General features: G+C 37.0%; 1 protein-coding gene across 4 annotated transcripts in view; it reads left to right on the plus strand.

The window, feature by feature from the left end:
- ROBO1 (roundabout guidance receptor 1) overlaps nucleotides 1-14,637 on the plus strand; it is a 398,650-nt gene that overhangs the window by 320,293 nt on the left and 63,720 nt on the right. For all 4 annotated transcript variants that reach the window (XM_047794457.1, XM_047794476.1, XM_047794465.1 and 1 more), the window contains exons 9-15: nucleotides 107-278; nucleotides 3,960-4,165; nucleotides 5,650-5,731; nucleotides 5,901-6,069; nucleotides 6,168-6,334; nucleotides 12,959-13,080; nucleotides 13,759-13,990. In XM_047794457.1, coding sequence (XP_047650413.1) covers nucleotides 107-278; nucleotides 3,960-4,165; nucleotides 5,650-5,731; nucleotides 5,901-6,069; nucleotides 6,168-6,334; nucleotides 12,959-13,080; nucleotides 13,759-13,990 — 1,150 coding nt within the window. The remainder of the gene's footprint in view (nucleotides 1-106; nucleotides 279-3,959; nucleotides 4,166-5,649; nucleotides 5,732-5,900; nucleotides 6,070-6,167; nucleotides 6,335-12,958; nucleotides 13,081-13,758; nucleotides 13,991-14,637) is intronic.

Consider the following 14,637-nt stretch of genomic DNA (forward strand, 5'->3'; position numbering starts at 1 on the left):
AATGTTTCCATATCTATTTATAAATAGATCTGCATATATATTCCAACATATTGAAAACTAGCAATTAACCCGTTGTTATTCTTTCCTCCCAAATTTTGGGTTCTAGAATCTGCTTTTCTCATATCAGCCACCACAGTCATCCAGCCGTTTTTCAGTCTCCCAGACTGGTGACCTCACGATTACTAATGTCCAGCGATCTGATGTTGGTTATTATATCTGCCAGACTTTAAATGTTGCCGGAAGTATCATCACAAAAGCATATTTGGAAGTTACTGATGGTAAAGTAGAACATTTTCTTTCACAATGTCCAAGTTTTACTTAGGGGCTAAATAAAGAGAGTGTCAGAGAATGTATTTCTTTTCAACTTTATTTTTTCCTTTCTTTTTTCTTTTTTTTTTCTGTCTTTTTTTTTTTTTTTCAGGGCTGCACCCGCAGCATATGGAGATTCCCAGGCCAGGGGTTGAATTGGAGCCATAGCTGCCAGTCTACACCACAGCTCACGGCAACACCGGATCCTTAATTCACTGAGCAAGGCCAGGGATCAAACCTGCATCATCATGGATACTAGTCTGATTCGTTTCCACTGAGCCACGATGGGGTCTCCCGATTCTGTGGTTTTTTTTACTTAAAATAATTTTATGGATATATTTATATGTATTGTAGTCTTTATGATCATTATTTTTGAGATGACAAAAATATTACTTTCGATGATATTCTTCCATTTCTGGTGTCTTTAAAGCGTTTGTTGAACATGGGAAAAAATAAGTAAATTTTTATAAACTGCTCTAACAGGGTTATACCACCTGTTGCACTGCTCCTCACAGCATCATTACCACGACTATAGTGACACTTATAAGAAGAAGTTATAGTTATTCAGTGCCTCCTTTTGTGCCAGGCATTATGCTAAGAACTTTAAATATGTCAACAGTTCCAAATCTGACATCTCATTTTACAGATGAGGAAACTGAGGCAGAGAAGGGTGAAAAGATATGCCCAGATCCCTCAAAAACTAACTAGCACTGAGATTTTAAGACAGAAGTTTGCACTGTCCAGTATAGTAGCCACTTGCCACATGAGACTAAGTTAGAAATAAAATTACTTACCACTAAATGAAGCTATACATTTAGTTCCAGCCACACTCGAGTGCTCGCTTGAAGCTTTTGGTTTCTGCATTGGAGAGTCCAGGCATGGAATATTTTCATTTCACAGCCTTCTGATTCCAAAGTCTGTGCACCTACTTTCTTTAAGTCATATTTCTGTTTCTTATACATCCTATTTTACTACCTGATAATTCATTCTAACAATCCAAGTTAGGATATTAGAACTTTTATTTGAAGTTTTTCTCCTAAATCCTAAATTTAGGATTGATTCTAAATGTACTGTACACGTTAGTATGTATAACTTTAAACATTTCATTAGTATTTTCTAATCTGTGATGACACCAAGGTGTTTCATTTTCTCTACCTAAAAAATGGAGAACTGCTTTAATGAACTTTTTCATCTCTGATTTACATATTACTATTTTATAGAAAAGGGTAAGTGTTAATATCACGATTCACATGAATGTCTAGCTTTTTGCAATTAGCAAAGCACATGGAATATTTATTATTCCATTTAAATCTTCATAGCAATACCCCGAGCTGGCTGGCATAAGTATTATTATCCTCATGTTACAGGTAAAAAAACCTGAGGCTTAGATAATTTAAGAAACTTGCCCAAAGACACATGACAGATGATGTGGTCTGCTAATCAACCCTACTCCTTGTTTCTTTATTTTTGTGAACTACCCAGGGTAAACCAGGAAGAAACCAATAACAAAGAAATATCTTTAAATTGGGTTGGGATAGGATAAGGAAATATGGATTATGCTAAATATGATGCAAATATCAAAGAACTGCAGGGTCCAGAAAGTTGAATAAATCCCCAGATATTGGATTGTTTCTAAATATACAATGTTACAAAATGTAAACCACTCCGTTACTGGACTTAATTATAATCACTTATGGAGAATCACTCTGTTACTAATTTAATTAATATCTGGAAATAAATATTCATTCATTCTTACAATCAGAATAACATGGTGGTAGAGTCTTATAAAAACCCTAATGCAATAAAACACTGTCATTTTTCATACTTACCAGGAGGGGCCTTTGATTTGATTTTAGCTAATCCCAACAGATACTGTAGAAAAGATTAAACAATTCTAAGCAAAGGAATTATTGGCTTATATTTTTCATCCGTGGAATATCTGCAACATTCCTGCCAAGTTTCAAACTCCAGCCTTCCAATACACCCCCATGGTATTAACAAATTTCACACTAGCAACCAAGGGTGGAAGAAAATTGGAAGGGTGAAGTGAAAATACACAGTTGCTGATTTCACCCCTTACTTTCTTTTTCTTCTTAGATTAAATGCCCAAAACTAATAATTATTGCGTGATAAATGAAAAACAAATTGAAGTGTGACTCCAGCTTGTTGAAAACCTTTCGTGCATAAAACTTTGTGTTTTTGTTTTTGTTTTTTCTTCTTTTTCTTCCTGTTGTGGCTCAGCGGTAACAAATCCAACTAGTATCCATGAGGATGGAGGTTCAATCCCTGGCCTTTCTCAGTGGCTAAAGGATCCGGCATTGCTGTGAGCTGTGGTGTAGGTCACAGATGTGGCTCAGATCTGGCATTGCTCTGGCTGTGGCATAGGCCGGCAGCTGCACTCCAATTCAACCCCTAGCCTGGGAACTTCCATATGCTACACCTGTGGCCTTAAAAAGAAAAATTAATATTCAGAATTTTAAAGTTTAATAATGAAAAGATAACTTTATTTGTAATGTTTATTCATTTAAACCACCTATGGAGTGTCGCCTAAATTGCCTAAGTTAGGGATCAGAACATCTCTCTAAAGCTGGATTTATTCTAGTTCTATTACAGTTGTTATGAATTTTTCCCTAAAACTATGACTTTGTTATCGCAGAAAAAGATTTTAGGTTTTGGATTTTTTGTATAATAATAAGAATTATTTTATTTACATATTATGAAACTGCTTCTCATTGTTTCCTTCCATAGGACCTTAAAACGATGAAGGTAATAGAATCAGCAAAGTGTCTTTAGGATTGGGAAATATTTAACCATGTATTCTTTTTTTTTTTTTTTGCTTTTTAGGGCCACACGTGTGGCATGTAGAAGTTCCCAGGCTAGAGGCTGAATCGGAGCTACAGCTGCCATCCTACACCACAGCCACAGCAATGCCGGATCTGAGCCTCCTCTGTGACCTACACCACAGCTCACAGAAATGCCGGATCCCCAACCCACTGAACAAGGCCAGGGACCAAACCCAAATCCTCATGGATACCAGTCGGATTCATTTCCGCTGCACCACAACAGGAACTCCTAACTATGTGTTCTTTTAATAGAAAAAAAATCCAAGATAAAAAGAGCTCATGATTTGTCAATTATCAAAGTCCAAAGACCTTTTTTGAATCCAAAATTATCAAACATGCTAATATGATAACCATCATTTTTTCTGTTGGACACAGAAAAAAGATTATCGAGTTGACTTTGGTGTGTTTATGAAAATTTGTCTTATACGTTGCCTTGGGATAAATAGTTTTTTGTTGTGTTTTGTGTTTTACATATTTTAAAGTTTGAAAAGCACAGCATTCCACTCTTCACCATTATATATTACTTCACCATCCACAAGCTTTAGTTAGTCTCTGAACTCTTAAGTTATAAATAGATCTCTGACAATGCAGCAAGCATAGTCAGTGGCTGGTCATTTGCATGGAGCATCCCATTTTAATATTCTGAATCAGTTTATCATAGAAATGCATTCTGAATAATGCATGTCTCCTACTTTAATTACTTGTTTAATTAGCTTGTTTCAAAGCCTAGAGCAACTGCTGTTGCTTGGATGATTAGAAAATTGCTTCCAGTTGCAGAAATCTATTTCCTGTTGTTTCTTCTGGCAGTGATTGCAGACCGACCTCCCCCAGTCATTCGACAAGGTCCTGTGAATCAGACTGTAGCAGTGGATGGTACTTTAGTGCTCAGCTGTGTGGCCACAGGCAGTCCAGTGCCCACAATTCTGTGGAGAAAGGATGGAGTGCTTGTTTCAACCCAAGATTCTCGAATCAAACAGCTGGAGACTGGAGTCCTACAGATCCGATATGCTAAGGTAACTTAAATGACACCCTGGATTTCCCATTTGGTTCCATTTTGGTTTTGCCTCCAGCAACTAGTGTTGAAGTCTCCAATTTTAGAATCAATGAAATGCTAATAGCAGTATTAATATATTTTTAACGTGATGCCTTATTCTATCAGACATTTTGCTGTGTATATTTAAGATGACTTAACTCATAATTTAACCCATGACAAGCAGTTTAAGGTCTTATATGGAGGAGAAAAAGATGAGGATTTGTGGGAGAAAAAAATACTTTCCAAGTAGTGATATGATGCTTTCATTCCCTAAAGCACTTTTCAAAGATATTTTCCAGTACCGTATTATGTTCGATATACTTGAATAGTTCTTCTGTTGTGAATATTTGGTTCAGAGTTTTGCAAAATACTTTACATGCAAGCAAAAATGATAAAGCAATATACACACTGAAAGTACATTTTAAATCAGAATGTTAAGGATGAAAGCCCACAGGTTCGTGGGAACAATTTAGGGATTTACTTTCTCAGCACATCACATCCCATACCTGTTCTTTCAGGACTGTGTTGTTTTGTTTTGATTTTTCTTTTTCATTTTAGGTCAAGACCAGACAAGCTCACAAAGCATATGACAGAATAGCGTAAACAGCAATAAACATAAATTTCAATTGCTTTGTTGCTTATCCTGGGCAGCTTCTTTGGAGTTTTGGATGAACATAGTTCCTTTTATGTGCCACAAAAGTTAATATGTGGTACTTCTTGTGACAATTGTGATTTTGCTATTACAATTGCCAGAGCAGGATGACAGTGTTCTTCCTTTTCCCAACATTACTTGGTGATAGAGTTATTACCTTAAGCAGAGATACATGGATTCATTATGCTACTGATGATTTTAATGTTGAGCGTGTGACCTGTGTTTGTTTTCTGGCTGTCAGAAAGAGAGAGCATCATGCCAGCTGGGGTTTGACCGTATACTTATTAAACTGCCTTAAGTTACAGGTTAAAAAAATAAAAGAAAAAAAAAGAGCAAATGCTTTAAGAAGAACCAAGTTGTGTCTTTCCATTTTCTATAAAAATATCTTTTTTCTCTGATGTCCGTACAGGTGTAACTCAGATAAAATCTGAAATAGCAAGAATAGTTGTTGACTAAACTTTATTAGCCTTATTATGTGACTTAATATAAAGATATTAATTAGTAATAAAGATTAACCCTTTGAATTTGAAGTTATATACCTCGTTATTTACTGCCCCAACACTGAAAATGATGATAATGTTAATACGCTTAAATAATATATTTTTATTACACAATTAAAATAGCCTTTTGGTCCTCAGTCTTCATGCAGTATTTTACTTCACATTTAATAAAAACATTAAGAGGAAATTTCTGATTAGTGCATTTTAATGTAGTTATCCATATTCATGGGCCATATACAAAACTATAATTGCTTTTCCAGCCCGGTGAGCTCTTGATTGTTCCAAATATTTATTTTCTGTCTGTCTTCTCAGCTGGGTGACACTGGTCGGTACACCTGCATTGCATCAACCCCCAGTGGTGAAGCAACGTGGAGTGCTTACATTGAAGTTCAAGGTAAATTTGATAGTATTTTGCCTTAAAATAAAGCTTGAAATGCAGTTGTTTACTTAACTGGTAAAAAGGTGAAGCAGATGTCTTATTGCCTGAGTAGGTACATGGATGTGTTATCTACATTTATGTGTTTTTTTGTATAAACATCTTTTATCTTTTTCTTCTTTGTTAGAATTTGGAGTTCCGGTTCAGCCTCCAAGACCCACCGACCCAAATTTAATCCCTAGTGCCCCCTCAAAACCTGAAGTAACAGATGTCAGCCGAAATACAGTAACATTGTCATGGCAACCAAATTTGAATTCAGGTGCAACTCCAACATCTTATATTATAGAAGCCTTCAGGTAGAGTAAAAATGATGCTTCCTAGGGTTTTTGGTTTTTTTTTTTCTTTTTGATTTACCATTAAATATGCACATTCTAACTTGTGTATCTATCCTTAGCCATGCATCTGGTAGCAGCTGGCAGACTGTGGCAGAGAATGTGAAAACAGAAACATTTGCCATTAAAGGACTCAAACCTAATGCAATTTACCTTTTCCTTGTGAGGGCAGCAAATGCATATGGAATTAGTGATCCAAGCCAGATATCAGACCCAGTGAAAACACAAGGTAAATACTGATTTACTCGGTCTTGTAACACCTACTTATCTTTAGATGTTATCATTTTACAAGTAAATCCTTTGTACTACATGCTAGGATTCTAACATACATCTCTTGCCCAAGTGACTCAATTAATTTTTTTTTTTTTTGTCTTTTTGCCCTTTCTTGGGCCGCTCCCATGGCATATGGAGGTTCCCAGACTAGGAGTCTAATCGGAGCTGTAGCCACTGGCCTACGCCAGAGCCACAGCAACGCGGGATCCAAGCCGCGTCTGCAACCTACACCACAGCTCATGGCAACGCCGGATTGTTAACCCACTGAGCAAGGGCAGGGATCAAACCCGCAACCTCATGGTTCCTAGTCGGATTTGTTAACCACTGTGCCACGAGGGGAACTCCTAATTTTTGAATACATAGTGTCTTACAAACTTTCTTATTTTCTGGACTAAACATTCCAAGACAAGATTAATAATACAACAATGCTTCTCACTTTATAAAATGGCAAATTCATTGAGCAAAAATATTATACAAATACTTTTGCATTATATTCAATCTCTTGTTTTTAAAATACGATTGTATGTAGGTGTAAAATCTTGATTGCAATTGTTTTCAAAATTGAGTAAATTTTATTTATGTTGAGGTTACTATTCATGGCCTTCTGAATGAGTTTTGAACATTACAACCACAATCAAGTGGTACTCTCTGGAAATCACACAAATGTAAAAGATAGTTGTAAAATAAACTTGAACTTGTACTTAATCTCTCTGTTTAGTCAACCTCCTACAAAGCATGGAAAAAGATAATTTAGGTCTGTATGTTGTTTGGCCTATCTTTCATTGCCAATTGTGCGAACCATGATATATTAAACTTTTAAATGGAAATCATGTATACTTGCGTCAAAGCTGGATTAAGGAAACAGATAAAAGGGAAAATGAGCATGTTGAAGTTGCTTCTAAAAACATTTGAAATTGGAAATTTTTTTACTGGGACCACCTTCTAGATATACTGCTTCTTATTTTCTTTCATTAATAGTAATTATTTTTACCTTTTAACAGATTATCTCCTATTTACCCTGTTGTTATTATTTTAATGTTAATTAAAATTATAGTAAAATATATAGTAGTAAAATAGTAGTAAATAGTAGTAAAATTTACATATTGAAAAAAGATGAATTTGGATTAACCTTAACCTTTATTTGAACACTTTGTCATCACAATTAAAACATGCTTGTCCTGATATTAATAAAGAAAGGTAATTCCAGATGGTAGGAATTAGAAAGAAAGGATTCTTGGAATTCCTGTCATGGCTCAGCAGTTAACGAACCAAACTAGTATCCATGAGGACGAAGGTTCAATCCCTGGGCTTGCTCAGTGGGTTGAGGATTCGGTGTTGCCTTGAGTTGTGGTATGGGTCGCAGATGCGCCTTGGATCCCGTGGTGCTGTGGCTGTGGTGTAGGTCGGTGGCTACAGCTCCTATTGGTCCCCTAGCCTGGGAAATTCCATATGCCACAATTGCAGCCCTAAAACAAAAAAGACAAAAAAAAAAAGAAATATAGGATTCTTTTCCAACATGGAAAGGCATCATAATGTCTCTATCATGACTTGTATATTTCCAAAGGAAAAAAAAAGTAACTTAGTTACAGTGATAGAAGAAAAGCTGTACTCAAAATTACTGAAAGACTTAAATTACTCTTTCCTGGTTTGGGAAAAGAGATGCTGCACGTTTCATCTTCTCCAGTAAGTGTATAAACAATCATTTGGAAGACTTTGTTTCAGAATTCACAGAGAAAGGGAACTGAGTGGTAGGACATGCCCATGTTTGTTTCTTGCTGTGTGAAATCAACACACCCAAATGCCTATATTTGCTGTTATGAGTCACTTCACCAGTAGCTTTAATATTCTTGGAGCCTGCCTTAAGGCAGATTGAGGTTTTCAGTATTAGATACGCGTTTGTAAAGAATGCAGAAACTGTGACAGCTGTAAAGTGAACTTAAACTTTTGTCCCCAGCACAGTGGTTTCTACCCAGTAGACCTAAGTAAAAGTATTTTGATTAACTGCAATTCTGTCATATACTCATATGAAAGAGTTTGTAAAATGCATCCTCAGCTGTATGAGGAGGTAGTTAACATTTTAGCTGCAAATTAATTTAAGCCTTGAAAACTGTTAATCAGCTTACCTTTGTACATGGATAGCTAGTAGAATAATGTAAATGAAATGAACGCATGGATCCACCTCAACTGGAAGATGAAATGTAGTGAAACTGGCATACAGTTTTGAAATCGAAGAGTTTTTCATCTCAGCTTCTCAGCCTACTAGCAAGTTAGTCCTGAGCTTTGGTTCCCTTACCTACATAATGGGGCTAAAAATACCCACCCCATAGGATTAGACAAGGATTAAATTAACTAACCAATTTATGAATATACAGAACTCAAGTTTCTTTTCTATTTTATGCCATAAGACTTTGTCCTTGGACTTGTATTTCTTTCACAGTCTGGACTTAAAAAAAAAAGGAAGTTCATAAAACTTGAGAAACACAGCTAGCATGCTGAATGAAAGAACCAGGGTTAAATATATCTCAACAGACTGGAATGATGGGCCAGCACTAACAAGATTAAAATTAATGGAGCAAATTTAAAGGTCTGGTACTTGAACTTAGGTTTTAAAAGTTAGCCGTAGAAGGATATAGGCTGAGGCTTAAGGGAATACATGTGACTGTGTGGGATGATGGGGGGCAGGCTGACATCAGTGTCTGAAGTCAATTAGAACCCCCATCTGAGCCAACTGAGTGAGTAGTTATCCAAAAAAACAAACAAAAACAAAGGTAGTCTTAGGTGGCACTAGCAGAATTATATGCAGATCAAAATCTGAACTAGTCAGATCACAAATCCAATAATGTGTTCCTTTTTGAGCCGTACATTTTCAGGAAGGCTTTTAAAACTTTTAAGAGAAAGACAATGAGGATAGATGGTGGGACTGTGTTGAAGGTTGAAAATCACATCATTGGTAAAGAAATTCAAGGACTTGGCACATTTAACCCCCAAAATAAAAAAGTTAGACTAGGCTTGACATTTTTTGTCCCTTAATATCTTTAGAGACCATCATGTGAGCAAGGCTATGCTTATTCCAACTCGGGCTCCAAACCAAGACCAGTGATGGAAGTTAACATTGAGGCAAATTTCTTTGTTCAGTTCTTAGACTGCTTGAGACTCTGTGGAGTGGAGCTGCATCAGGCCATTGCAGGACCCTGGGAAATACCCTGGAAAAATTGAATTGAAGGACATAGAATGTGTTAGCAGTCAGGGAAAGAGCCAGGGGTAGAGGGCATTCAAGACAGACTTGATGGAAATTGATCCATAAAGGGAGCAGGCATAATTTCTGTAACTACTTCTGCAATATGGCTGCAAAACAAGTCTTTCCCAAGTGGAGATTTCTATGCATGAGCTGGGTCATAAGTCAAAGTTGCACAGATCCCAGGCGTGGGTTCCCATTCAGGAGTCAGAGTTAGAGTTGGAGCCATGTTATAAGGTGATCAAAATGTGCTTTCCCAGGAGTTCCCATTGTGGCACAGAAGAATCGAAACCGACTAGTGACCATGAGGGTGTGGCTTCAATCCCTGGCCCTGCTCAGTGGGTTAAGGATCTGGTGTTGCTGTGAGCTGTGGTATAGGTCACAGATGTGGCTCAGATCTGGCGTTGCCGTGGTGTAGGCCAGCAGCCATAGCTCCGACTCGATCTCTAGCCCGGGAACTTCCATATGCTGTGGTGTGGCCCTGAAAAGAAAAAAAAGAAAAAAAAAATGTGCTTTCCCAAACTTGGGGGTGGACATGGCTGAGATGGGGGTGGTTATTGCCACTGCTACTGCTATTATTTACTCAGATTCTGTCTGCCCAGGATTCTTGAGCCCTGTCTTTTCAGGAATCTGTACACAGATATGGAATATACAGCATATGTTTACTATAGATGATCAGAGACCAGTTACTATAAATAATGAAATGGGTGGGAGTTATCTAATGGCCTACGATTCAGCATTGTCACTGCTGTGACTCAGGTTTGATGCATGGTCTGGGAACTTCCACATGTCATGGGCACTGCTAAAAAAAATAAATAAATATAAATAAATACATAATGAAGTGGGGCCTGGTAAATCGCCCCTCCCTCAGATTGTATATAGGGAGCTCTGATACTGGGGAGGCAGTAGGATAGAATCTTCTATGACAGTTCCTCCACGTTTAATGCTGAATGTCAGAAAGACCTTTTACATTATAATGCAGCTGTTTTAGGAGGAGAAGGAAAACAAGAACAATAAGGGACCCATTTACTGCAAGTCTCAGTATTACATTATTAGACATTACTTTCCGTTTTTCTCTCCGGTGGGAAATTTTCTGCAATAAGATTCTATTGCCAAAATGGTTACACTGGGCAAGAGAACCTAGTAATTTTCATGAAAGGATTAACCGGCAAGTTTACCTCTCCCAGAGAAATTAGAGATTGCAAATGCAGATTTTAGTAGTTGCCTTTTAAAATAGTTACTTACATGTTTGAAGACATTTCCTAAAAGGCAGTCTCCCGGAGGATGGAAGCTTACAAATGAGAGAACATACTTGGAAGCTAACATATGTGTGTTTTCTACACAGTAATTCACTTTAACTCCACTAACACCTTCTACATGTTTGGCCTGTGCTGAGTGTTCTAGGTTCACAAAAATTGACCCAATCCCTACCTTCAAGAAAAGGACTTTGCATCCATTACAAAATGCAGTTCTCACAAGAACCTTTAGAAGTAGCTTCCATCAATGTTGCCATTTGACAGATGAGGAAACAGAAAAATGGGAGGTTAAGAAATCTTCCCATGGGAGTTCCCATCGTGGCTCAATGGAAACAAATCTGACTAGTATCCATGAGGACACAGATTCGATCCCTGGCCTCGCTCAGTGGGTTAAGAATCCAGCATTTCAGTGAGCTGTGGTGTAGATCACGGATGCAGCTCAGATCCTGTGTGGCTGTGGCTGTGGCGTAGGCTGGCTACAGCTCTGATTGACCCCTAGCCTGGGGACTTCCAAATGCCATGGGTGTGGCCCTAAAGAAAAAAAAAAAAAGAAGAAGAAATCTTCCTAGTGTTACATGGCTGTCAAGTTGCTGAGTTGGGGAGTTGCCAAGTCTGTCTTAATCCAAGGACTTCACTCTTACCCTAGAGATGGATGGTGGCTGGAGTTAGAGCAATGGAGCAATGGAGACCAGCAGTGAAGGAAATAGTCCTGAGATAGAAAGGTGACAGTCAACAGGTTGTGACAATAGCCTGAGGGCTAATAGTAGCCAAAGCTACTCCTAACCTACGATAAATTACAAGAAGCCAAAACTATCCAAGTTTTTCTCATTTTGTTTGTTTACAAGTTTATTTTATAGGCTCAGTATATACAGTCGAAGTTATTACATCTAAGAGTCTTGAGTAGCACTCTTGGTCTCTCATCTCCTTCATTTGCTTGCCTCCCGTGGACTCCATCAAAGATACTTACTGACCTCATTTTTAATATTCATGTTTTTGTTTTTCCATCCAAACTCTGTTATTTGAAGGTATTGAATTATTCAGAAATCCAAAATTCTCTCTTCTGTGTCTTATGGGATGAAAAGTAATCCAGGATATATGTACCAAGATAAAGTACTGTGAGAAGGAGAATTCTGAATATATTAAAAAAAAACAAAAACATTTTCTTCTCTTGTTCATTCTGTGTTCCCTTTTACTATTGTAAACAAAGCATCTGTATGTAGAAAATCTTTGGAGATGGGTGTTTTTATATCAAGTACAGATTTATTAGTAAGTTTAACAAAACCCCTCCTTGTTTGAAAAAAAAAATGCAACAAGCTCATGGCAATGAGCACAAGTAGCACTTTAATTCTTACTAGGTTCTTGGTCTCCTTTCTAAAAATTTTTTTGTTCTTGAGATTTAGAACTCTTTACTGAACTTTTTTTTTTTTTTGCAGTGATACAATAGACTAAACCAAACCATCAGTAAATAGACGTTAAGTACTCTTTTCTTGTCAGATTTATTTTGTTCTGTTCTATTCTAACCTATTCTGTTATTCTCCATCATAACCACTAACCTATCATGTATTTTATTTGGGAAGATATCCAGTTTCATCTTATGAGATGAGAGGTGTCTGATTTCTTTTTGTGCTTGCTTTTCACTTATGTGTTTTCATTCTGTTTGATTACTCTTCTACTGTGCTGCAGATTCTGGCTCTTTCCTTCCCTGAATAGTTGGGTTCACTCCAGAAGGTGATGTAACAGACTCACAGGGGATTGCACTGGGCTCCTCATCCTTGGCAAGAAATCGATCATTACATGATAGGAGGAGCCCTCAAAGGCTGCTGTCTGCCATCATCATCTATGCCTCTGCTCTTTTTTTGCTTTCTGTGTGCCCTCTGCTTACTATCTTTCTCTGTATGTTCTATCTTCCTCGTCCTAGTGAAAAGGTTAGGTTGTCCCTATTTTATTCTGTATCACAGGTTGGCTTCACAGTTGGAATTATCCTTCTTTTCTGACATTTTTCTATGAATGAAAGGATTGATTCACCACGTTTTCATTCAAGTCAGTAACATTGTCTAGGATGTGACATGGTCTTCTCCTATTGTTGCAGATGTTCCCCCAACCAGTCAGGGGGTAGATCACAAGCAGGTCCAGCGAGAACTGGGAAATGTTGTACTGCACCTCCACAACCCCACCATCCTTTCTTCCTCTTCAATTGAAGTGCACTGGACCGTGAGTTGTTGTTGTCGGGGTTGTAATATTTGACCTCATTTTAATGACTTTGGGGAGATCACTATGTGAAATATATATATAGGCAACAGATAGTAAAGTTACATATGCCCGTTGCCTACTTTTCCACCAATGGTAACTTTGTAACGTAAGCATTGTTTGTTATGGTGTCTGTGAGGCGCCCTGAAACAGAAAGTTTTCATCTTGTGTATTTTTATACTGTGCTTCAGTAATAAACTTTACTGGTCTCAGAGGAAACACAGTATTATGAATATACAACTTGTGATAGGGTCATCAACATAAGAACTTTTAAATGTAGAAATATTTCTAAATAACACTAAGTAGTCTTTTAAAATTAGGAAATGGAAAAACACACTTTATTTCCTCATCCCCTTGACACCCTCACTTCTTTCTAGATGTCTGTCACAGAACTGCCACCATGCCTCACATTTCTGCATAAAGCAAAGAAATGAATATTGAATATTGTATATTAAGCCAAAAAAAGTAGACACATTACAAAGTTAGCAATTCATTTTTAGTATTCTACTTTCTATAAAGTAGAAAACTGGGAGGAAGCCAGATCGAATTTTTTGCATTGTATCACATTGAGTTTTCAGAATTTTCTAACAAGTCAATAAAAATAGACATGTATGATTGCAATTATCTGTGTCATTTTCATAGGTGGACCAACAGTCTCAGTATATTCAAGGATATAAAATTCTTTATCGCCCTTCTGGAGTCACCCATGGGGAAGCGGAGTGGTTAGTTTTTGAAGTGAGGACCCCAACCAAAAACAGCGTGGTTATCCCTGATCTCAAAAAAGGAGTTAACTATGAAATTAAGGCTCGTCCTTTTTTCAACGAATTTCAAGGAGCAGACAGTGAAATTAAATTTGCCAAAACCCTAGAAGAAGGCAAGTATAATGAAATGTGTGATTGCTGTGCATGGCGGTACTTTGGTTAGGCTTCTATTAACTTAATTGAAAAAGTTTAACGTTAATAGTGACATTAATTATTATTAACCATCTTGATAGCAAGCTCTGTATTTTCCTAATAGAACTTATTTAATTAGAACGTCTAAAAACCAGAATTTTATAATACTTGACTTGCTTTTATGGTGGCCTTTATAAAAATGAGCAGATGTGAGCACTGTATTAATGACATATATTGGATATATTTAATTATTCAGAACTAAAATTCACATTTTAATATGGAATTATCCTCCATTTGCTTCCCTTTCTATTAACTCTTTTCTATTTGTTAATCAAATGTTATATTTTGAGTGATTGTTCGTAACAACTAATAAGTAACATTTGTAGTCAGTGATGCCTTGGTTTGCCCAGGACCTTCTGGGGTTAACATTTTATGCCTCCTGTCCCTGGAAACACCTCAGCTCTAGACAAACCAGTATGTTTGGCCACCCTGTAACTGGAAATTAAAAATTAATATTTACCTAAAGGATAAAAGGTTACATGTCATAAGTATATTCTTTGAAAATAACCAGAATTTTTCTTAAAGGTTTTTATTACTTAGATTACAATAAATTATAGGGTACAGTTAA

The sequence above is a fragment of the Phacochoerus africanus genome, chromosome 1 (assembly GCF_016906955.1).
Source record: "Phacochoerus africanus isolate WHEZ1 chromosome 1, ROS_Pafr_v1, whole genome shotgun sequence".
In the NCBI taxonomy this organism is placed as follows: Eukaryota; Metazoa; Chordata; class Mammalia; order Artiodactyla; family Suidae; genus Phacochoerus; species Phacochoerus africanus.